The 23,265-nt window shown below is 39.2% G+C and overlaps 1 protein-coding gene and 1 pseudogene across 1 annotated transcript; one reads left to right on the top strand and one right to left on the bottom strand.

Moving 5' to 3' along the window:
• Nucleotides 1-469: 469 nt before the first annotated feature.
• Nucleotides 470-5,816, top strand: LOC143654017 (histone-lysine N-methyltransferase SETDB2 pseudogene; annotated as a pseudogene).
• A 2,116-nt stretch (nt 5,817-7,932) lies between these two features.
• ANKRD1 (ankyrin repeat domain 1) lies at nt 7,933-17,005 on the bottom strand. Its single transcript, XM_077125477.1, has 9 exons — nt 16,725-17,005; nt 15,890-16,069; nt 14,842-14,979; nt 14,599-14,706; nt 13,502-13,600; nt 11,866-11,964; nt 11,589-11,687; nt 11,350-11,448; nt 7,933-8,817 (listed from the first exon to the last, which is right to left on the bottom strand). Exons 1-9 carry the CDS (start codon nt 16,935-16,937, stop codon nt 8,707-8,709), a joined length of 1,146 nt encoding a protein of 381 aa, XP_076981592.1. The 5' UTR covers nt 16,938-17,005; the 3' UTR covers nt 7,933-8,706.
• Nucleotides 17,006-23,265: the final 6,260 nt, after the last annotated feature.

Here is a 23,265-nt window from a genome sequence, read left to right as displayed (position 1 = left end):
AATTGTATAATGATGTATTTTGGTAGAGGATTCAAATTTCATAGGGACTGTGGTTGGATTCCAGTTACATTCTCCAATCAGAGCAATTCATGTCATTTGGTCCTTTGACAAAGTTAAATTTGAAGAGTTTTGTATTTATAAACAAGAACAAAAGATGGGGGAGAAAAACAATGGTGATGCAAAAACTTTTTTGATGGAGCTGGAAGGTTATGTAAAAGTAGCCTTCCCATTTGAAAAAGTGCAAAATGTGCTGCAGTCCCTAAAACAAAAGGTCAAAAATGGGTCTGCCACAAATAAAGAATATGTCCAAACAATGATACTGGTGAATGAAGCAACTATAACAGTTCAACATTGATAAAGGGTGGTAGACCTGTGACCCGAATGAGCAGGAAAGTAAATCAAATGCACTGCCCTCTACATCATACGATGACTCCTTTCCAGAAGATTACATTTCTAACAAAATGCATGTCTTCAACTGACAGCATGGAATGCTGAGACTTGTCCCTTGTCAAGTATAAAATAACCACAAGATATAAAAGACTACAGAGACAAGTATTTACTGGCATTTATGAATTCAGTCTACGTTGTGCAAGTGTAATCAATGAATGTGTCAGAACTGAGTTGTTCCGACATGGTGCTCAAGTAAGGCTACAGTTATTCAAAACTGAGAAAGGATGCGCACTTGCCTGGGTTACATTGACAGAGGGGCATTTGTTTGCATATGTTCAGGAAGATTACTAAGGTGAACTGACACTGAAAAAGCTGATGCTTTTTATGAAAATGGGAAAGAAGAGTATACTATGAAAAATTATATTTTCAAAATAGAGGAAAGTAGAAGTTAGATATTCAGATTGTGAGATTGAAGTTATCCCATTAGAACTAGAAATAGTCTTACAAGTGCTGAGGCTGAGACATGTCTACTTAACGTTTCATTATGATCTAAAAGAGCCTATTATGAAAATAAAGTGTGACAATATTTCAGTAATTCAATATCATTCAGTCATTAGAAGTCCTCAAACCAAGACAGCCATTTTTTCAATTTAATGGGGACAAAATGGGATTTGCTTCTTTGGAGTCTATCACATCAGAAAATGATCATAGATTCTAACCAATTCCAGGACATCTGAATTCTAAAGCAAGAAGAAAAAAAAAAAAAAAAGATTTGAACTCAGACCGAATTGAAAATGCTGTAAAACATGTGCTGACCAAATCAGATGGGACAGATATAATGAAAAGTAGAAAAGAAACTCCATCAGAGAACACTTCTAGCCAACTATCCACACTGGCTAATCAGAGTAGTCAAAAGGAGTTTAAGGTTCAAATACAAAAAAGCTCTAAGTGGAAAATGCTGCAGTATGTCAAAACCAGCAGGTCTTTAGTACTGAAGAATTGCTGTGTGAAACCAAGAATAGTATCTCAATCTCTGAAGAAGTTCATTAAAGGGAAATCATTTTTATTGGATGCCATAAGAGAAGGCAATGTGAGCCACTTCCTTAATGATTGTTGTTGCCCAAATCTCTTGGTACCAAATGTTTTTTTGGAACACATGACAGAAACTTTCCATTTTTCCCAACAGGTATGTGAAAACAAGAACAGAACTAACATGGGATTATGGTTATGAAGCTCAAAGTATTCCTGAGAGAGAAATCCTCTGCCAGTGTGGAGTTTACAAATATAAGAAAAATATTATAAATATATAGCTAGTGCCCATTCATAAAATTAGTTTATAAGCTGATATTAGAGCCATGCAAAAGAACCTTCAGTTATCCATGGAATTAGTGTAAGTTTTGGTCCATCGAGTTAATTTTTCTCAGTTTACCTTTGTCAAAGGGTTCATATTTATTTCTAATTTTATCTGTGCAACTCAGAAATAATAGGAACAAAATAAGGAAATTTGCATATACACAGAATCTCTTTATTCTCACTACTAGTCAACTTTACATGAATGGAATGAAAGTGTATACTTTATTTGAAATACCACTATGCATTTTGTAACTTACTTTTAATTTGTATATTAAGATAAAACAAATGTCACAGTAGGAAAAAAAGTTCTGTTGAAAAAAATACATTAGGAAAATGCATTTACAATGCATATCCCAGAGAGGTTTAATGACTCAGCTTTTAAGAATTTTTTTTTTTAAATAACAAGTACCCCACATAATAAATGCTGTTATCATCCAGATGTACTTTCCTGGCTGACATACCCATCCTCCAGCTGCTTCAGGTGTTGGGTATGAATGGCTTATCTTCACCCTTCTCTAGAGGATTGCACTGGCCTGAGAGAAGTCACTATGCACAGAGATGTCTGAAAAGTTTTTCTTCTCTATGAGATTGGCCCATGGCCAATGACTAAAGCAGGTGTTACAGTCCAGTTTGCTAGCCTCAGTGATGCAATTTTTGCACTAGTGCTGCCCCTGGAATCAATCTGAGCATAGCTTCTCCTGAAACCAGGTCTTTTCTTCTCCTGCCCTATCTTATTTCCTTCGCTCCCTTACCCAGCACCCTCTCAATAAATCATGTGCAATGGGATCCTCATTTCAGTGGGCTCCTCTTCCAGAGAACCTGCCTTAATAGAAAATAGAAAACTTAAACAAAGAAGGTTGACAATTAAAAAAAAGAATGCCCAACAAACATGAAGATGCTAAACTTTCCTACTAATGAGGTAAACATCATCAAAAATATGTCTTTCTTGAACAAATGGTAAAGTAAATTGAGTAGATTGAAATATTAGTGATCAATGAAAGGAGTGGGAAGGGGTATAGAAAAAAATAGGGGGAACAAAGGTTAAAATATATTGGGTAGATGGAAATACTAGCAGTCAATGAGAGGGAGAAGTAAAGGGTATGGTATATATTGGGTTTTTTCTTTTTTCTTTTTATTTCTTTTTCTGGAGTAATGCAAATGTGCTAAGAAATGATCATGGTGATGAGTATACTACTGTGTCATGATATTGTGAGTCATTGATTGTATACCAAGAATGGAATGTTTATATGTTAGGAATGTTCATGTTTGTATGTTGTTATGTTTTGTCAATTTAAAAAAAAAGTCTTTCTTTTGCTAGTGAGATTAAAAAGATAAAAGAAAATAAATGTTTGTAAAACCCAGTATTGTCAAAGTTGTAGGGAAAGGTAATCCCTCAAGGAAGGGGTAGGGGTATAACTTGGTAACCTTATGGATACTTCTGTAAATTTTTTCTTGAGAAATAATGGGTTATATGTAAAAAGTGCATGGATAAAGTTTGTCATTGAAACAATGTCTGAAATAGTGGGAAAATGGAAACAACCTACATACCCAATAATAACAGGGTTAGTTGAATGATTGTACATTGAAACAAAAAAATATATCATCTATAAAGAGTACTAGAATAAGTTGCTCAATTGAGAATAAACTTATACAATTAAATGAATGATACCTAAAACTTCTTGAAACAAATGTAGGGAAACAGCTTCAAGATCTAGTAATAGGAGGTAGCTCCTTAAACTTTATACCTAAAGCACAAGCGGTGGAAGAAAAAAACAGACAAATGGAAACTCCTTAAGATAAAGAGCTTCTGTGCCTCAAAAAACTTTGTTAAAAAGGTGACGAGGCAGTCAACTCAATGGGAGAAAATATTTGGAAACCACATATCGGATAAAGGTTTGATATCCTGTGTACATAAAGAAGTTATACAGCTCACCACCAAAAGAACAAGCAATACAATTATAAAATGGGCAGAGGAAATGAATAGGCACTTTTTTGAAGAGCAAATACAGATGGCTAAAAAGCACATGAAGAGCTACTCATCTTCACTGGCTATAAGAGAAATGCAAATTAAGATGACAATGTGATATCGCCTCACACGTATAAGAATGGCTGCTATTAAATAAGAAATTACTAATGTTGGAGAGGATGTGGAGAAATTGGAACATTTATTCACTGTTGGTTGGAATGCAAAATTGTTCAGCTGCTGTTTAAATCAGTTTTGCGATTCCTCAGACAACTAAATATCGAGTTGCCCCATGACCTGGCAATATCTGTACTCGATGTATACCCAGAAGAGTTGAGGGCAGCGACACAAACAGACATTTGCAAACCAGTGTTCATAGCAGCACTATTCACAATTCCCAACAGACGAGTGGATAAACAAAATATGGTATATGCATACAATGGAATATTAGGCAGCATTTAGACAGAATGATGTCCTGAAATATATGATGTGGGTGAACCTTGAGGACATAATGCTGAGTGAAATAATTCAGACACAAAAGGTCAGATACTAAATGATTCCATTATTATGACTCTGATAAAGCTGCCAGTGTTTTGGAGCAGCTAGAAGGAAAAATCTGAGTTGAAGGCATGGTGGTCCCTAGCAAACTCTGGGAACTGTTCTGTAGCTGCTTGTTAAGTTGCTTTGAAAATTATTGCTTGTTTTCTTTCTTTTCTTTGTATATAAATTTTATATTTTACAACTAAAAAATGGTTTTAAAAAACTATAGGTGGTTATAGTAATATAAGGTAAAATAAATTCCTGAAATCAAAAATTTGAAAATATTTAGTAACAACTCATTACTATAGCAAAGTTGATATTTGTAATAACTTTTTACTTGCTATTTTGAGAATGCACATAGTTTTGATAGTTAATCAAATAGTATTTAAGATCCTGTTTAATATTTAAAATTCAAGTAACTGGTATCTGTATTTATAGATTTTTTTTCCTTTCTTGCTTTAATTTTAAATTGGTTTATGAAACATATTGTGCAAACAGGCTTTACGATGATTAATTAGATTTTTTTAAATATGCCTAAGGATAAGCTAATTTAGATGTCCTTTTTAGTTGGTTCAGATTTCCATATGTTAATTGTAAAAATATTTGTATCTTCGTATTCTCCTGAAATCAAAATATTTAGTAATAGGTCATTACTATAGCAATGCAGATATTTGTAAGAACTTTCTACTTGATATTTTGAGAACATTCACAGTTTTGACAGCTGATCAAATGGTATCTAAGTTAGTGTTTAATACTTAGGATTTAAGAACTTTCCTATCTGAATTTGTAGATTTTTTCTTTGTTGCCTTAATTTTTAATTGTTTTATGAAACTTACTGTGCAAATGCAGGCTTTACAATGATTATATGGATACTTTATTTAAATATGCCTATGGTTAAGCTATCCTATCCATTGCTGGTGGTTCTAACTGTATTGTTTGTCTTCTTAAATAAAATAAAAAATAAAAAAATTACATGCATGGTACTCAGATGGGAAAACTAACAAAATCTTAGAATTCAAGGATGGCTTCCTGGAGGAGAGCTAAACCAAAGGATAAGGAGAAATTAGGCTGTGGGCTTGGTTGGGATAGGCTGTGGTGGGATAGAAAGCTTTCCAGGGAGCTTGCACATTATGTGCAGAGTAAGGCAACCGATGGAATCTTTTAAGGAACTGAAAATTCAGTGAAGTTGTTATTTAGAGTTTGTGTTGGAAAGTATTGAGACGTGAGAATTAAGAATAAACAAACAAAAAAAGAGTTAACAGCTGCCAGAATTTAGGATTGAATTATGTGTCCCAAAAAAAGCTATGTTGAAATCGTAATTCCCAATACCTGTGAACATGAACTTTTCTGGGCAGAGGACCTTTATAGATGTAATCAAGTTAATGGGAGGTCAATATGACTAGCGTCCTTATAGGAAAAGGAGGACATACACATTGGGGAGAAGACCATGTGAAGGCAGAGTTAGAGATTGGAAGATGCATCTACAGATGAAGGACAGAAAGATTGCCAGCAAACACCAGAAGGCAGAAGAGGCAAGGAAGGATTCTTTCTAGTACGTTACAGGGGGAGCGTGGCCTTGCAACACCTTGGCTTTGGCTTCTAGCTTCCAGAACTATGAAACAATATATTTCTATTGTTTTAAGCCACCCAGTTTATGGTAATTTATTATGGCAGCTCTTGAAAACTAATCCAGACTTATTATTGGTGTTTTTGTTTTATCCTGAGAGAAATGGGAAACCACTGAAGAGTTTTAAAGAGGAGAGTGACTTGATCAGATTTGCATTTTGGGAAAATCACTCTGGTTGCAACTTGAAGAACAGACTGAAGGAAAGTAAGCTGGAGGTGGAGGCCGGGAGCTCAGCAGGGGCCATTTGAGAAATCCAAGGAGAAGCCTGGGCGACCTGAACTAGGGGAAGACATGTGGGATGGTGGGTAGTGGACAGATTAAAGAGCTATCTAGGTAATGTACCTGGTGGTTGATTGAAAGGGAGTGGTGAAAGTAAGGGAAAGATTCTCCACTGGCCACAGGGATGAGCCCCTCACTGAGAGAACCCAAGAGAAGAGACAGAAGATTGTGGGCAAAGAGCTGGCTCGGGTGGGAAGACCAGGAGCTTAAAACAAATGACCACCCCTCTGCCATGGAGACTAGCAGGCTTTGCCTGACATGTTTACCTTTTCCTTTAGCCAAGATAATTGAGAGTTGGCCTTATTCTGATAGGATTTACTCCCACGTTGTCTCATGTCCTCTACTAGGGCAAATATTTATATGAGCCAACACAGGAGTTTTTTTTTAAATCCCTCACTTTCTTCTTTCCTTTACCCTCCCATCTCCTCTGGGGAAGGAGACTTGAAGGAGCCATCATAAGAACTGAGTCACATAATAACCTAGCCAAGTTAGGCCGTGGGAGATGACAGTATTAGAAGAGAAATGTTGCTGTATTGTGGGTGTGTTATTCTGAAGAAATCAAAGGACACTGAGCCTTAAGGATCTGACAGGCTAGAGCCAGGACCCTGCAGGGCGGGCAGAGAGGTGCAGAAGGGGACTGGGAGGAAGAGAGGTGATGGAGGGAATGAAACTCCCCATGGGTGGAGGAAGTGGTCTCTGGAGTGACAAGAGACTAGATAGAAAAGGAACAAAAATATTTCAAACCATCCCCACAACTACGTATGAATCTATGACCTGCTAACTGAAAGATTTTCTTTCTGGTTCTGGACTGTACGTGTTAACCTTCCCAAACGTTAGAGGCATACCTAAGAGGTTATGTATATGATCCTATCGGGAGAGAGTCTGGTGGGGGGTTTTATCGGGGCTGGTAACTGCAAAATCAACCTTCGCTGGCCTCATAGATTTCCTCAAATGCCAAACTTGCCCCATATCCTTGCCCTTTCTATGGTCTTATCCTCTCTGGAACACTCTGAAGAACTAGCTGTTCTTCAGAGTTACCCTAAAGGTCACACCTCAAAGAGTTTTTTGTAGAAACCCCCTACTCCACCAAATTATGTGCCTCCGCATCTTAAACACTCTCAGAAAAGTCTGTATTTTTTCCTTTATTGTACTTACTACAGATCATTACCATATATTTCTTTCTGTGGTTATTGGTTTAATGTTCATCTATTCCAGGAGACCAGGGCAGGGACGGTCTATTTTCTCACCACCTGTCTCAGCACCTGGCCAGCACCTAGCAACTCAGTAGCCCTTTGGAGGTTGAAAATTCATTGACCGGGTGTGGGTGGCCTTTGACACTGCCAGCCATGCTCATACTAATTGTTAGACCTGATTGATGAGTCAAACTCTGGTGGGAACTTCAGGAAGCACTAGATTACCTTGCAGTAATAATCCCACCCACCAGGGGTCTCTTTCTCCACATCGTTGGGTCTGAGAGGACTTGAACTCCTTTGTGTCTTTGTGGTTCTCATAGCCTTCCAGCAGAGTGCGGTGGAAGCAAGCCACAGCGTAGGCAGGCCCTGGTGGCTTCTTAGAAAGGCCGACTCTCAGCCCCCACCTGAGACCATCTGAATTAGAATCTGCATTTTAACAAAATTCTCAGGTGATGTCTAGACACATCAAAGTTTGGAAAGTGCTGTTCTACAGGACATTTTCTAACCTAAAAACTTGGAAGACAATGAAAACACCTGCCTAAGTGGCGTATTTCCCATGGTCCTTCCCACCAGACTTTTAGAAGAACTTAGAGGTTTACTGAGTTTGTTTTTATTATGAATATAAAGTACATGCAACGTAATATACATTTACACATTTACAGTTTGCATTTACTTTCGCCTTTGCCTGAGCAAATGCAGTTCTGTACAACCCAGTTGCCTACTCCATCCACTGCCCGGCGCTTACACTCAAGACACTTCCTTCGCTTTGGTACAATGCATGACTTCATTATAAAAAAAGAAGCAGCAGCAGCCAGGCCTAGGGTTAAAACAGCTGGCTTTACTGCCTTCTCACAGAATCACTTCCATTATACTTTGTTTCCTTTCCTGTCACTACATACCTTCCATTGCATTCGTTCAAACTTCAACATAAAAGTTCAGGAGAAAAGAGGGCTGCCATGATCACCTTCATCCTTTATAAATACCTTGAGCTATCTTACATATAGTGACGTATAAGTAGACGCTTAGAGCAATGCTCTTTAATTTGGTTTAAGAACTATAGATGAGAAAGCTTCAGAAATGTTATGTACAATTAAGCTTTGCCCACCAAATGGATGGCCATATGGAATTTGATCGGTGGCATCAATGTAAATAATAAATAAACTAGAATAAATTACAAATAAATAAAGTTTAACCTTAGGAAATTTAAAATACTCACAATCCTGTGCTTTCTCTAAGCTTCATTAGGCACAGGTTTACAACAGGTTGATATACTGAAGCTGGATTTTAGAACTAGTTCTTGTTTGGAGCTGGGCCTTCAAATGCCAGTGAATAGAAGCTGGTGAAAGACTCTGTCGTTTCCCTTAGAATGTAGTTATGCGAGAGGTTTTGTAGCAGTTTTCTTTGAGGCTGTCAAATATTGCTTTGGTTCCATTCTGCCAGTGTAGCACCAGATCCATTGGGGTCTTCCCAGCCTAATCAAAACAAATGAGGAAATTTGACTTCCAGATAGAAGGCTCTCTAAATTCACCTTCTCTTCCTGTGTATGTGTAATGGGGTCATAAAATAGGTATATGTTATAGAGGTGTTGTATGTTTTTACTCCTTGTCATTTTTTGTAGGTTAATTTCAAAGCAGCCCTTCACTGTTTCTCATAGGCTGCTTTGGCATTTGAGGATTAGCATTTTCCCCCCATGGAGCTATCTCAGGTATTGGTAAAATTCGGTTCCTGGGCACTAAATTGCATGAACATCCCCAAAAGTCATTTGAAATTCAAAAAATGCCTCAGTACACCTCCAGTGCCCCCTGAAAGGGGCGTGGAGAGGTGGTGGGGTCCCTCTTTGTTGAGAACCAGTTCCTATCAATTGGGAAAATGATTCCTTGATTGATAGGAACTGATGGTAAATGAGCTGCTTCCACACCTTGGTTTAAATACTCAGCTAATGTTCAGGTACTAGTACTGTTCTGGAGCAGTACTTCTCAGAATTTCTGTTGCGCTCTCCTGGAAAATTTGCTTTTCTTAGAGTTGCTGTCACTGGCATGTGCTTAAATAACTTTTTGAGACCAAATTTTTATTTCTCTTATCCATATGTCTCAAAATATTTACAAAAATTAAAACCATGTCACCTCTGAAGTCTTGTTCTCTGACCTGGAAAGTTCTAAATATTTCCCATCTCTATTCATTTAGAAGTATTTCCTTCTCTTTAACCCAAGGTTGCAAACTGGCAGCTTTGAAATGCAAATCTGTCTGTACACCTGTTTTGTTTTGTTTTTTGCTCCAAAAGAGTTTAGTTTAGTTATTTTATTTTATTTTTTGTTTTATCAAGTTAGAATTCATTGACAACATTTCGAAATCAAGAGATTTCCCAACTGGTTGTGTGTCCTCTATGAACAAGTCAAGAAGAGTTGGCAACCTGGTAGTCATGATTCCACCTAGTAACAATGGACTTGGCTGGGGAAGGGTCACCACCTTTCATAGGGTTATGTACATAAAGCCCAATAGCCACCTTTAATTCATTTCTGTGATCTGCGTGGCCCCTGTAGGCATTTGAGTTAGTGGCCCTGTAACCTTCATTTGGGAACTTCCCCACCTCTGTCTTGTCTTTCTTGAGGAACACTCATCAGTAGACTAGAAGGCAGAGATTTGGACAAGGAAAGAATAATATGTATTATTTCCAATCTCCTTCCAGAGGCCATCCAATAATTGACCTTTTTTTGAAACCTCAATCCACTGGGTCAATGAAATTAGTAGTTCCAGAAACTTTTCTGGGGGTTTCTAGTTGATAATTCAGAGCCATGAATCCTATTTTCAGTTTGGGTTATTCTTCTATAAATACCTTGCAGTCTCTCCATTGAAATTCACCTCCTAATAGTCTGCCCATTTACACAAATCGATATGTGATTTATCTCTGCTGTTAATGTCTCAATACCTGAAAAAGATATTTCTTCATGTTTTCTGCAGCTTTAGAGATTTTACTGAATCTACTCTGTTTCAGACACATACTAAATATTAGATAAGTCCAATCCCTATATTAAGCATAATGGAACCTTGCTGTTAACACTTTCCCACCCACAAACGGTCTCCATTTATCACTATTCTTTGTTCCTGTTACCAAGCCAACTTTTTTTTGTAATAATAAAATATTCCTCTCACTCTCATAGTAACACAAAAAAGGGGAGAAAACTATTCCAATTATTAGATGGCTTTCCCCCCCTTCTTTAGAAAGTGATTCTCCAAAAACTTCTTTCAATGATTTCTTCCATAATTTGCACCTATTCCTCCTGGTGGTATTTTTAAGTTTATATTAGATGATATTTGGCTGGAATTTGAGGCCATGAGAAAAAAAGCAGATTATGTCTCCTGTTTACAGGTGAAATGAAATTAATAAATATTTATTTAGGGACTCATAAAGCATTTTCCAGGCCTGAGTAAAGGAAATTATTTTGAGGGATGTGCAGACAATCAAAGTGGAAAATGAATGGAAATTATCTCCGAAATATAGGCAAAAGTATGGGTACCCCTGGAAGAAAGCGGTAGTGTTTCCTGTTGTTGTAAGGAAGGAAAGACCATTCTGAATTACTCAGATTGGATGCTGATGAATTTGAGCTCATTGGCCCTTGCCTGCACTGACCGCTATAGAATTTTAGATCATTTCAGGAAAGGTGGAAATCTATATTCCTAAAGTACCTCAGCCAGGGATGGCTAGGGCAGACTGAGGTTCCATAGCACAAATATAGTTTGTGAAGGTGGACAGTTTTGATGGTCTTTTATTTTCAAGATCAATTTTTAAAAGAATTATTAGGCACTGAGAGCAGTCACTAAGGTGACCAGGTGACCTGAATAGATTAACGGTGCCAGTGTCATTATGGAGATTTGACAGAGGCACTTAAACCATCACAGGACCCACCTCCAAAATACTACCATTGTGGTAATATTTTCAAGCATTTAAGAAACATGTCTGACAATTAGAAAGCCAGCACCTAAAGCACCTTGTTTCAAGGACTTACACAATTCTTGATGTTGAGGTCGGCGCCATACATTATCAGGAGTCTTATCATTTTATAACGATTCAGTCTCACGGCATCATGCATGGGGGTATCTCCTTCCTGGAGAAGTAGAGTAAATAGGCCAGGAATGAGTCTGAAGCCAGAAAGTGGGTCGTGCAAGGGTACCCCGTCTTGGGGAGTGATTCCAAATAAATCAGGAATGGGGCTTTGGGGAGGCCGAACCTAGCCCAGCTACTCACGCGGTCTTTGGCATTGAGGTCTGCCTCACAGGCGATGAGATGCTCTGCGCACTCGTAGTGGCCGGTCCTGACAGCCACATGCAGCGCTGTGCTCAGCAACTGGAAAATTGGCAAACGGTGCTGGTTGTCTGGGAGCCAGGACAGAGACTGTCCCGACCCCAAGGCAGGTGTGAGAGGGAGAAGTGGCTGCTGTGGCACCTGCACACAGCACTGGGCTTCCAGGCGACTTCGCAAGGAGGAGGTGGAGGGGAGGGAGGTTGAGCAGGAGGAAGCGTACCTTGTCTCGGGCGCTGATTTTTGCTCCTTTGTTCAGCAACAATTTTAAGACATCCAGGTTTCCTCCACGGCTTGCCCAGTGGATTGCTGTGGATTCAAGCTTTATGGGGAAGGTAAGATGTGACTTAATATAAGTGAGAACCTGGTCAGGGAAATTACTACTTGGTTTCAAAGGCCCAGGAGAACTCAGGTTTTGCCACCATCTCTGTGATAGCACTGGGTTGTCCTCCATTAGATCTCCAGTTCTAACTATTGAACAGGAAGGTTCTTGACACATGTTTTAGCTAAACTCTAAATGTGAGTGTATGGACTTATATCTCTGAGGGAGAGTGGGTATCCTTAGGAAGCTTTTTAATCATTAAAAAATAAAGAAAAGAATAATAAATACCATGTATTGAGAATTTAATTTTGCCAACATGGTGCTACACACTGTAGATGTATTGATCCAGCAATATTACAAAGTAGGTGTTACTGTGCTCATTTAACAGTTGAGAAAAGTAAGGCTCAAAAAGTTCAAGTTCCTAGCCCAGATACACAGCCACCAAATAGCAGAATCAATATTCAAACCCATTTCTGCCCAGAACTTTTAACAGTTTTTGCCACATATGTTAAAAAATTCTGGAGAAACGTATTCTAAAAATGTAGTGGAATAAATGTAATCTCTTCCAGAAGATTTTAATTGGGATCAAACACGTCATCCTGGGTCCCTGGTGCCCTCTTCCATTTCTCATCGGCTCTGTGCAGTCATTTGTGCTAGCAAAACCTCCGTACCTCGGCTGTCATCACTTGTGGTCATTGCCTACTGTCCTTATTCATGAACTTCCCTCATCACTGCTCTACTTGGTAGAACCGTGGCCTTGCAGGTCTCACGTCTATGAATTTTAATGTCTTTCTGTGCAAGCTTTATTTTTTATTTTGTTTTTTTATGATCATTTTTCAATGTGTTTGTCTTTTGACTTCGAATCTGCTAAGTCCTTTGGACTTTTGTGATATCCCTTTTCCACTATGCTATAAAGTCAAATTGAGCTTCATTTAAATAAATGAAGTATTCTCCCAGCCCAATTTTCAGTTCATAGAATATGCTGTGTACTGGTCTTTGTAGAAATCACAGCGGTTGAATTATTGAGGTCTGACTAACAGCTACTTCCCATAGATGCAATTCATTTCATATGCAGTCCAGCCCCAGATCTCATGGATGGCAGTAGGCATCTGTCATATCAAGTGGCAGCTAGAGAATTCTGATATGCTGCTGGCAGCCAAGGGGCCACAGACAGCCTGCTGTGTGTAATGGAAATGCAGGGGTATATTGAAAGGCAAGTGCCGAAAGTATTACTTCTCTGTAATGCTACTGACTTGTTAACGACCCAACCCTTTGATGAGGATATTGAATTCTGTTTAACAGCTTCCACTTCCTTCCTGTCCCTGGGACACGCCTCTTCTTTTCAGTCTGTATAGAAAACACTTTCCACAGGACCTGGTCCCTATCTCCCAACTTTCCTTTGTGTGGAGAAATGAGATTTTACCTAGTTCTTTCAGATCAATTTTCAACCCCATCAGCCCTATTTTTCAGTTAGCTTTCTCCAGCTTCATATAGTCTACCTATTTTGGCTCATTTCCAAGCAAATAAATATATTTACCATATCACGGAATTCGATCTGGGCTCCAGCTTCCATTAACTTCTCCACAATTGTCAAATGTCCTTCCAAGCATGCTCTATGGAGAGCTGTCCTTTTATACTGTCAGGATAGAGATGAAAAAGGAGATAGCAAAGATGCAGAAGTCCTTTCCTTTCTGACTAAGAGGTGTGAAGCTGGGGATTCCAATGATCTAATTGATGGATACTTGAGGCCTTATTTATAAATTAGAAATGTCAAATCTACCGTAATTGCAGAACAATTAGACTTACTATCTTACAACTGAGATTTGAGCTTCCTGCAATGAACATTTCTAAGCGCACAGAGGTCAACAGTGAGGGATGTAAACTTAAAGGTACAAACTACCTAAATGCAGACATTTCCCTTTCTTATATTTTGCACCATCATCGTTTGTGTAGGATTTATCATGCAGATCAGACAGTTTTCTTCCATTTGGGACTAGGTAGGTTGAATATCAAAAGTCTCCAATTCATTCCCAAAACTCATTTTTATACTTCAACTCAGAAATATACCCTCATTTCAGTTCTTGAGGAAAGTATGCAAAGGGATTAGGGTTTTCTGGTAAATTATCTTTAAAAAAATAAATTAACAGTCTATTAGAATTGGAAGTTTTAGGCATTATTTCCCTCCAACTCCCTCTGCTCACAGATAAGGAAACTGAGGCTCAGAGGATATATTTAGCTGCTAAAGATCCAATAGCCAAGTAGTAATAGAGCTGGGACTGGAAAGTCAGTCTCCTGAGTCCTAGTCTAGTACTGATATGTTTTGATCCAAGCAAAGATAATGCTAAGAATATATTTCTCCAAAGATAACTTGTTGGCTTTGCCCTGCTTAAAGTCTATCTGAGAAGATGGACTGAAAAGTCAGCCAGAAGTATGTAAAAATACACACACACAAAATGATGTAATCCACAACACTACTCCAGTTTTGTTTTGTTTGACCACAGTACTTGCCTACTGGCAACAGCTGGGAAAACCGTTTCAGGGGAATGATTTCGGCACCTTATTAGCAAGGCTGCAGTAAAGCATTAGAATTATAATTAATGAGCTGGATTTTTCAGTATTTTCCATCAAACTTACCTCATCACAGACATCTGGATTGTTCTTGTCTGACAAGAACTTTTCTACTACTGGCAGCTTGTTCTCCAGAGCAGCCTTCAAAAACCTAGTCACATCCACAGGTTCTGTCTAATGTTAAAAAAAAAAAAAACAGTGTGAGCGGTACTGTGATCTTTCCAACATTCAGTGGAACCCCGTGCAGATATGCATGTCTGTGCAGCACTACATGAGATGTGCCGTACTACAAGACCAAATAGCCCTTACAATGATTTCGGGTTCAGGTTCCTTCGCAACTGGGACTTTAGTTTTCCTGTATTTCTTTCTTTTCTTCAGTTGAATGATTAGTTCAAGGTCTTCTAAATTTTCAAGCTTTGATCTTTGTTCTAGTTTTTTCTTCTTGAGCTAAAAAAGAAATTCATATTTCAAAATATGGTGAGTGCTGACAAGCATTGTGGTTGTGTCTAAACAAAATCTGAAGGGTCTGAGATAAGTATTTGAACCAGTCACGCAAAAAAGAATATTTTTTGTTTAACCTAAAATAAACCTTTGGCTTTGATTTAGCAGTTTCTTATTAAAATATTTGGGGGTCTAATTTTCAACCAGTTGTCTTTTCTTCTCTCCCTTTCTTTATACTCAGCCCTGACTGCTTGGAGCACAATGTAATCTCTACTTATTTCATAACTTGTGGTATAAATAAGTCCCAGATTTTGTTTTATCATACTCAAAAAGTAAACTTTTTTTTTTAACCCCAGGAAATCCAATAATAAGTGTAAAGCTCTGAAATATCAATACCAATCTCTTACAAGTGACCCACTAAGCAGGTCCTGTGAAACAAACTGTCCTGGGACTGTAGCTAACTAAAGCATATTTTATCTGTGGTTAGTAAGTCATGAAATTCCCCCAGCAACACTGATTGTGCCAGCACAGATAGTGGACACTGTCAGAGCAATGTCCTGAGGATTCCAGGGACCGCAAATCACATTATTGAGAAAAAGATGTCTCCCTTGGTTGGGGTTAATTTGACGGTATTCCCTAGATACGCTTCTCTTTCCAAGTCTACCTTTTCAACCAGGATATATTCATAGCACGTTAAATCATTGATTCAGAATCCAGAGGTGATGGTTTTGTCAAATGATTAGTTCCCACAGCCTTTCCCATATAAATTGCTTCTTTACGGGTTAGAATTTGATAGAAAAGGCTTCGGAATGGTTCTGCTTATTGTGATTCTGTCTTCTCTCTTTCCTCCCTGGCATTTCCTCCCCCCATCCCCACCGCAGTGTCCCACTGGTGGATTCCACAGAAAGGTTCTTACCTCTGCCTCTCTTTGTTTCTCCTCGTTCCACTGTTGCTCCCCCAGGGTCACCGGGTAGGCCGGAAGGGTTTTCAAGTCCTCTTGCTTCTCCAAGGTAACAGCAGCTTCATACTCTCCATCTCTGAAATCCTCAGGAAGAAACTCCCCTGTCTCTTCATTGCCGTTCTTCTTTCCTGTGACCTGCGAGGAAGGGAGATGGTGGGGTCAGAAGCGCTGGAGCCTGGCCTGGGTCATTTCCCACTGAGGATGCTAGGGGAGGCCTTTGGTCTTCCCTCCTTGGTGGGCCTGCCCCTGTGAAGCCCTCTCAGACTTCAGGCGGTGACAAGTGGCTGCAGATAATCCAGGCTCACCTTCAGGTGCTTGGCCTCCTCTCTTGGTTAAATAAAGGCTTAGGCTAGGCTGACATTTTAAAATCTATTTTTAATTTTCTTAATCACGTTTCTCCTAGGAAAATCACAACCCCCCTCTGGTTATTTAAAATTCTTCCATTTTAGGTATTTTAAAGACTCTTGGTATTGGGTTGTAAAGTTTTCGGCTGTATCTTCTGGAAATAGAACGTCTCCCCTAAATAATTTTAATAACTACATGTGATTCTGTGCTTTAGTAATGAAACCGAAAAAAAGATAAGAAATAGGAAATATACAGATAATTCATTATTGGCAGCTCCATTTTTCCACCTTTACTTATTCCATCACATAAATGAACCATTTTCCTTGTATGACATTTTCAGAGTACCTGTGCATTGTGCCTAAAAGAAAAGGGCATTTCAGTTTTCAAATAAAAACCGAGACTGAATCCATTTTTGTTGTGTGTAGAGATAATAGGTCTTACGTACCAGCTCCTCTACTTTCAGCACCATCATCTTGGCCCGAGGTGGATCTGTATGTTTTTCTCCTGTGGAATGAATGTCCCGAGTCAGGCCTGCTAAGCCCCTCCACCCTGGCTGGTTTATATAGCTGAGGCTGGGTGAGATAATCTTCCAACCTGGGAATCCAAGTAACACCCCTGCCCTCCCCAGTAGCCAACTCAGAGGCAGGTGAATTTTCATTCCAGACTCAGTGTCTGGGAAGCCAAAGAGGGAGGGGATGACAAGCTAACCCCACTGAATATGTGAATCAGGAAGAAATGTGAGAGGGCCATGCCTTTGGCGGTGACCACACCGCTCAGCAATGTGAGTCATCCTATTTATCGAGAAGCCAGGGGACAGCTGTCTGTTGATATTGCACCATATCGCTGCTCTTTTTCCTTCTTTGTCAGCTTTCATATGACTAACCTATCAAGAAAATGTAAATGCCCTGCCTATCACCTCCCAGTAATATCTTTCCGATAACCAGACTTATCAGCACTTCACTCGGGGGGGAAGTGTTGCTTCAGGACATCCTATTCCTGGGGTAAATAGCCTCATGGGAAAGGAACCGGTTCCCCGTTGGCACTTGTCTATATCTGTTTGGAATTCTCTGGAGTGATGTCTGGGACTAAAAAGGCCCCATGACATGCCACCTTCCCATCATTATAAGAAATTGAAAGCATCCACTAATGCACTTTTATTTTATGATGTCACTGGCCACAATTAGCACATGACATGCTTACTTTGTCCTAAACAGTATACTAACTGAAGCATTTTTCTACAAAATGGATCTAAGTGATCCAGAGACAGATTATATTAGATCAGTATTAGCAAAAGCATAACCTTGATTAGACCAAGAAGTCAAAGTTCTCAAATGATGTGGATAGAAGAATCAACTGGGAACCTTGTAAAAATTGCAGATCTCCAGGTCCCATGACCAAGGGATTCTGAGTAGATTTATGATAAATCTGAGGAATCTGTTTTTTTTCCAAAACACTGAGATCATTCTCGTGCATTGAGATTTGAGAGGCATTGCCAGAGGGGTAAGAAGCTTCTCCATGGGGAAGGATGAAAAAGACCTCTGCTGCTGGTTTCTCTTCTCTGAGATATTAAATTATGTAAATATGTTTATGGCATTTTTTACAGTTCAAAGAGAAACTGGAGTGATTATGTTCAAAGCCATTTAAAACCTTGTTTTTCTAAAAAAAAAAAAAAAAAAGGAGGAAAGAGTGAGGGAAGGGAGTATTAATGGACCAGAGCATTAATTAGGCTTTTTTTTTTTAAGCCTTTTCTATGTCTGTCACTTCCCCAAACCCACCCAAATAACTTAGCAAACACAGCTTCTGTCTTCTAACATACATGCACTCTATGCCCTCCTTGAAATGATCGGCCAGTGGATGGCTTTTCTGGAACTTTAAGATCGACACAGTAATCCCCCAAACCGAAACACTAAGAGAGAGAAACCCTCCCAGTAACTCCTGTATCATACATCTGGTCTCTTAAGGATCTATCCTTCCCAGGGGGATTACATAAAGGAAATCTGGTCTTCTCTTTGAGGTGAACACAGCTATTACTACTGTGTTTGGAAAGAAGTGTCCCTTTAAGCCTTTCCTATCATTTCTTTTGTTCCAGACATAACCCACTAAGGAGAATGTGAGGGAGTTAAGGAGGGACCATGGGTAATTTGAGGTCTGGAACATGGAATCTCAGTGCTGCCAGTGCCCTCAAAAATCCAGCAAGACCATTGCTTTCATTTTACAAACAGGATGCCAAGGCGGGGAAACAATAAGTAACTCAGATATGCAGTTAAGCTGAAGAGTTTTTAGATTCCATCCAACAGAAGCAGAGAATCATTGAGCCCAGAGCAGATTTCTTGGGTTAGTTCCTCCCTTAGGGCCCACTGAAAACTAATTAAAAGATCTTAAGTGTTCAAAATACCTCCAAAAATGCAAGTAAAATTAGGTAGGATGGCTCACCAAGCCTTTCCTTCTTCTAGTCATTTAATTATCCCTTCAAACCTGACTAATTCTGTAAGGGAAGATCCATGGAACATGGCTACTAGGAAGTCCTAATGAAAATTCAGCACAGGCATGACACTTGAGGAAGGTTTGATGCGATTGGCAAAGCTTAAAGAAAGGAGCAAGCTGAACAGAGCCTAGAGTTTGTTTTGGGGCCAGCAAAATCATTCCTGACCCTCTCCATGCCACCTTTTAACATGTTATCCAGTTTTTAATTACGAAACATGAGAGGGTTACATGAGAAATTCTGAAGAGATTTCTAGATATATTTGGCTCCCTAACAACACAAATTTTGTCCCTAAGACAAAATGGTGTTTTCAGATCATTCATATTCATCAAAATTGAGAAGAAACCTTCTCAACTAGAGGAGAGTTCTCTGTCATTTTTTTTTTTCTAGATGAATCTTTATTTCTGTCATTTGTTTTTAAGGGGCTTCCTTCTCATAAAATTTCACCAAGTGGTTTAGTTTCTGAAATTTGTATGTTCAGCTTTATCGTTGTCTCAGACTAGGCAGGATCTTTCCTAACCAAGATGAATTTAAGCAACAAAGCTCCTACTTGGTTCTCCAATCATTTAGCAACCAGTATCAACAATCTGTCACCAGAATGAGCAGGGAAATGGTCTGTGAGCCTTGCCAGTGTCACCTCAGGAAGCTTTTTCCCCTACACGCGCCCCCTCCTGCCCCCGCTCCAGATTTATGCAATTTGATGGGTGAAATGACAAGTGACCAGAATTATAATCCTGTTGCTAGCCAGAGAAAGTAAGAGGCTGAGAATCAGGGCCTAAAGTGCTTAGCTGCTGTCACCGAGGGATCGAAAGACATGCCCAGTCACCACCTGGGTTCACATGCTATTGCCCAGCTCCAAAAGCAATTTCACCTTTCCTCATAACACATGAAATTTAAGACACTGCACTTCTACCAAGATTTTGTATTTCTTTTATTGTATTTTCTTAACTATATAAGCAATATATAAAAAAGTAGTGTTAAATATTAAAATAACAGAGAATGTTGCTTGATTGGGGTCTTACTGAATGTTGAATTGCTACTTGATTTTTTCACTTAACAAGTCCTAGAGATTGTTTTCTATCAGCACAAACAAATCCATCTCATTATTTTAAACAATTGCAAGACTTTCATGTATGGACATGCCATAGCTTATTTCACCAGCTTTCCTTTTTATGGGTATTTAGTTTTTCAAAATGGTCATTTTTATCTACTAAAATCAAAAGACATAAAATCTGATTCTTACTAAGGATCCTTGTCTTCAGAATATCCACTTTGATGGTAAAAGGAAGGTTTCCAAGGACTGTAACCAAGTTCTAACTAGGAAGACTCCTTGTTTTACTTATCATTGCTTATTTTGCCATCACTTTCAACAGCCTCCCCAGCCCCAGCTGCTACTCACCTTCCTGGGATCTGAGAAGTGGCTGACTTAGCTGGACCAGGAAGCCAAGTATCCTTAAGGCCAAGCCAGGCTCAGTTACACACTCTAAAATGCCAAAGGAGGTCATAAAATAAAGCAAACAAAGTTCAAGTTTTCCTTTCCGATACACCAAACATGAATCACCTTTATTTGCAAAACCTACAGTTCTGGGGACTTTTTGAGGAGAATTGTGGCATCTGTCCTCATCTGTGAAAGGACAGAGAGTCAAGACTAAAATTCTCTTCTCCCCAGGGCTTTGGATGTAAAGTAGGTGCAAACTACCCTAAGCCAATTGGGCAGCTCACACTCTGGAGATTCCTTCCCCACCCCCCCCACCCTCCCACCCCCCACCACCCACCCCCACCACCCCTCCCACCTCCCCCACTCCCCCCACCCCCGGTATTGGCGCCTCCCAATGTTAGAGGTCGGCAAAGGTTTAAGTCTCTCACCTCCACCCCAAACACACACACATACCCTACAGCAGGTAGCTTGTTGCAGAAAGTAATCTTAGCCCAAGTTCTGCCATACATGTCCGTGTCTGCAAAAGACACACAGAGCAGTAGGGACTATTCTGTATGAAGCCCAGCCCTCTGTACTTTAGGCCCATCTTGCATAAAAGATTCAAATAAGGCAGATGAAATCACATTCTAGCCACAGATTTTAGCTAAATTTCTAATTTGATCAGACTATAGAACCCCCCATATATAAGCCTCCATTTAGGGCTTAAATACCAAAATCTGACAAAGTCCTACCATTACAGACCTAGAAGGGGACTCCCTAAACTGCTGTGGCCTGTTAGAATTCTTACACTCTTTTTTGAGCCAAACTCCTGATCTTGACTCCTCCTTTCGATGAAAAATAATTTGTTAACATTCCTTATACTAATTGACAATTAATCCTCTAGCATATATCCATTTATCAGAGGTAAATAGCTGAAGTGCTGTGGCAGCCTACTCTGGAGTAGGAGATTCTCATTAGAGTCTTTCAAATGCTAAGTGACCTCCAGGAGAGTAATCTACCAGTTAGGGCACCTCAGCTGTGAACTGACATTTCCTCGGGCAGAGCTTCTCAAGCATGTACCTTAGAATCGCGGGTGAAACATTTAAACCCAGATCTCTGCCAGGGATTCATGTTGTGTTTCGTTTTTTAAAACTCTCCAACTGTTTCTAATTTCCATCCAGTGTTGAAAATACCATATATACATATACATATGTTGATATGTATGTATGTGTATATCTGTGTGGTTTTTTTTTCTTTAAGTTGTAGTAGACAGACTATCCCTATTACAGTCTTAGAGGGCTCTGCCTTACAAAGACTATGGGAATGATATATATATATATCCCTGTGTATATATTTGACTCATTCAACAAATATTTATTTAGCCCTACTACGTGTGGGGCACCTTTCTAAACTGGAATATACCAATGCCCACAAGAAACAAATATCTTGCCCTCATCAGGCAATACAACCTGCTTCTTCCACGAAGCCAAGGAGAGTTTGGGAAGGCAAAAGGGCCTGTGCTCAGGGACAGGGGAAACTGGCTTCCATCCAGGCTCTGCAAGTCCCCTCCCCCCTTAGAATCCTCAAGTGATAGAAGGAATGCTTTGAACGAAATGATTTCTAGTGCCCTAAAATTTTACTGAGGTCTCAAAATCCCTGAATCGAAAAGTAGAAATAAACATTCATGACTGCAGATCACATGTGGCCAGCAGTGTTGATTCCCCAAAGCCTCTAAAATAGGAACTGGTTCATAAAGCATTCACTAGCCCTGTGTATTTCAACCATTTTTAAGACACACTCCCATTTGATTAACATAGAAATCTCATGCCTTCCATTAACATGAATTGAAATTTCAAGATAAACTTGGGGCCCAAACCAAATCAAGGCAATGGTAATTTTGATCATGGGTCTCCTCTTCCCAAATCCTAAGAAATTTTGATAAGAATTCCTCCCTTCTCCTGCCCACCCTGAGAATCTCTGCCCAAGCTTTTACCTTTGCCCAAGGTCGTGTGAAAAAGGAAGTGAAACAGATCAGGAAGGGAAGTCAGTCATATTATATCAAAGTTCTTATTTCCCCAAACAATGGTCTCCTTTTTAGGCCTCCTATCCTAATTTCTATTGTCTTAGTAAGGCAGAGCCTTTAACAATCAACATTCTGAGACTGTGATAAGAATGATTGTTTATAACTGACAACCATTGGGAAGATATAATGTGTGTGTTTTGGGGGATGGAATTAGTTTGTGTAAATACATAATGATTTCCTCCCTCCTAAATGTTCTGAAAAGCCAAATTTACTTCACAAGATGAGTTTTCACTGAATGGACAGTGGAATGGTGGAAAGTTTGCATTGAGGTGGTATTTTTAAAAGAAGTCTGATTGTCATAGTAACGCTCTGAAAAGATTTTGATGCAACTTTGGAATTACTTCACATCCAATTACATAGGCCATCCATTTGGGATAAGAGATAAGTACTTATGTGACTGCAAACATAGAAAGAAAATCCATTTAACCTTTTTAGTCGATTTATTAAAGCAAGGGAGAATTATGTTTTAAGTGCAATTTCTGACTTCAAGAAAGGACTATTGGAAAAAAATGTTCTTGGTGTAGTTTGGGGTTTCCTAATAAAAAAGAAAATGCTGCAAGGTATCTTAAATATTCTTTGGGAATCAGAGAAATTGAGTGCCAGTCGAAACACAAAGCGGTCATTTAGTCCATTCCCTGGTCATCACAGAGGGCCAGGCTCAGGCAGGCAGGATCCTCTTATTTTAAAGACTAAAACCTTCCTTTGTAAACATCCTGATGCTTAAAGTCTCACTGGAATATAGTTCTTTATGGCTCACCTAAATCTTGGCAGTTTTGTCTGTTTATCTCATTCCCACTTCTGGAAAGATCATCACCATCAAAAACATTTATTGAGCACTTTTTACAGTAAATTTCACTAAATCAATGGGATGACAAGCTAAAAGGTGAAGCTCCTGCTGTTGTTAAAATTTTATAGGACCTACCTCCCTTTGCTGACTCAAAACTCCTGTTATAACTCTTGTTAAGCTCTTCAGAACATAGAATTCTGTAACTTAGAAAAAGGGC

This window comes from Tamandua tetradactyla, chromosome 13, assembly GCF_023851605.1.
Source record: "Tamandua tetradactyla isolate mTamTet1 chromosome 13, mTamTet1.pri, whole genome shotgun sequence".
Taxonomy (NCBI): Eukaryota; Metazoa; Chordata; class Mammalia; order Pilosa; family Myrmecophagidae; genus Tamandua; species Tamandua tetradactyla.
Note: the sequence above shows the minus strand (reverse complement) of the source record. Positions and strands in the feature narration are given on the sequence as shown.

Excerpts from the sequence above, each read along its gene's own strand:
- ANKRD1 (XM_077125477.1), bottom strand. The coding sequence starts at position 16,937 with ATGAAAATTCACCTGCCTCTGAGTTGGCTACTGGGGAGGGCAGGGGTG. Across the intron at positions 16,070-16,724 it reads TGCTGAAAGTAGAGGAGCTG|GTCACAGGAAAGAAGAACGG; the intron begins GTACGTAAGACC and ends CCTTCCTCGCAG. Across the intron at positions 14,707-14,841 it reads AACCTGAACCCGAAATCATT|ACAGAACCTGTGGATGTGAC; the intron begins GTAAGGGCTATT and ends TTTTAACATTAG.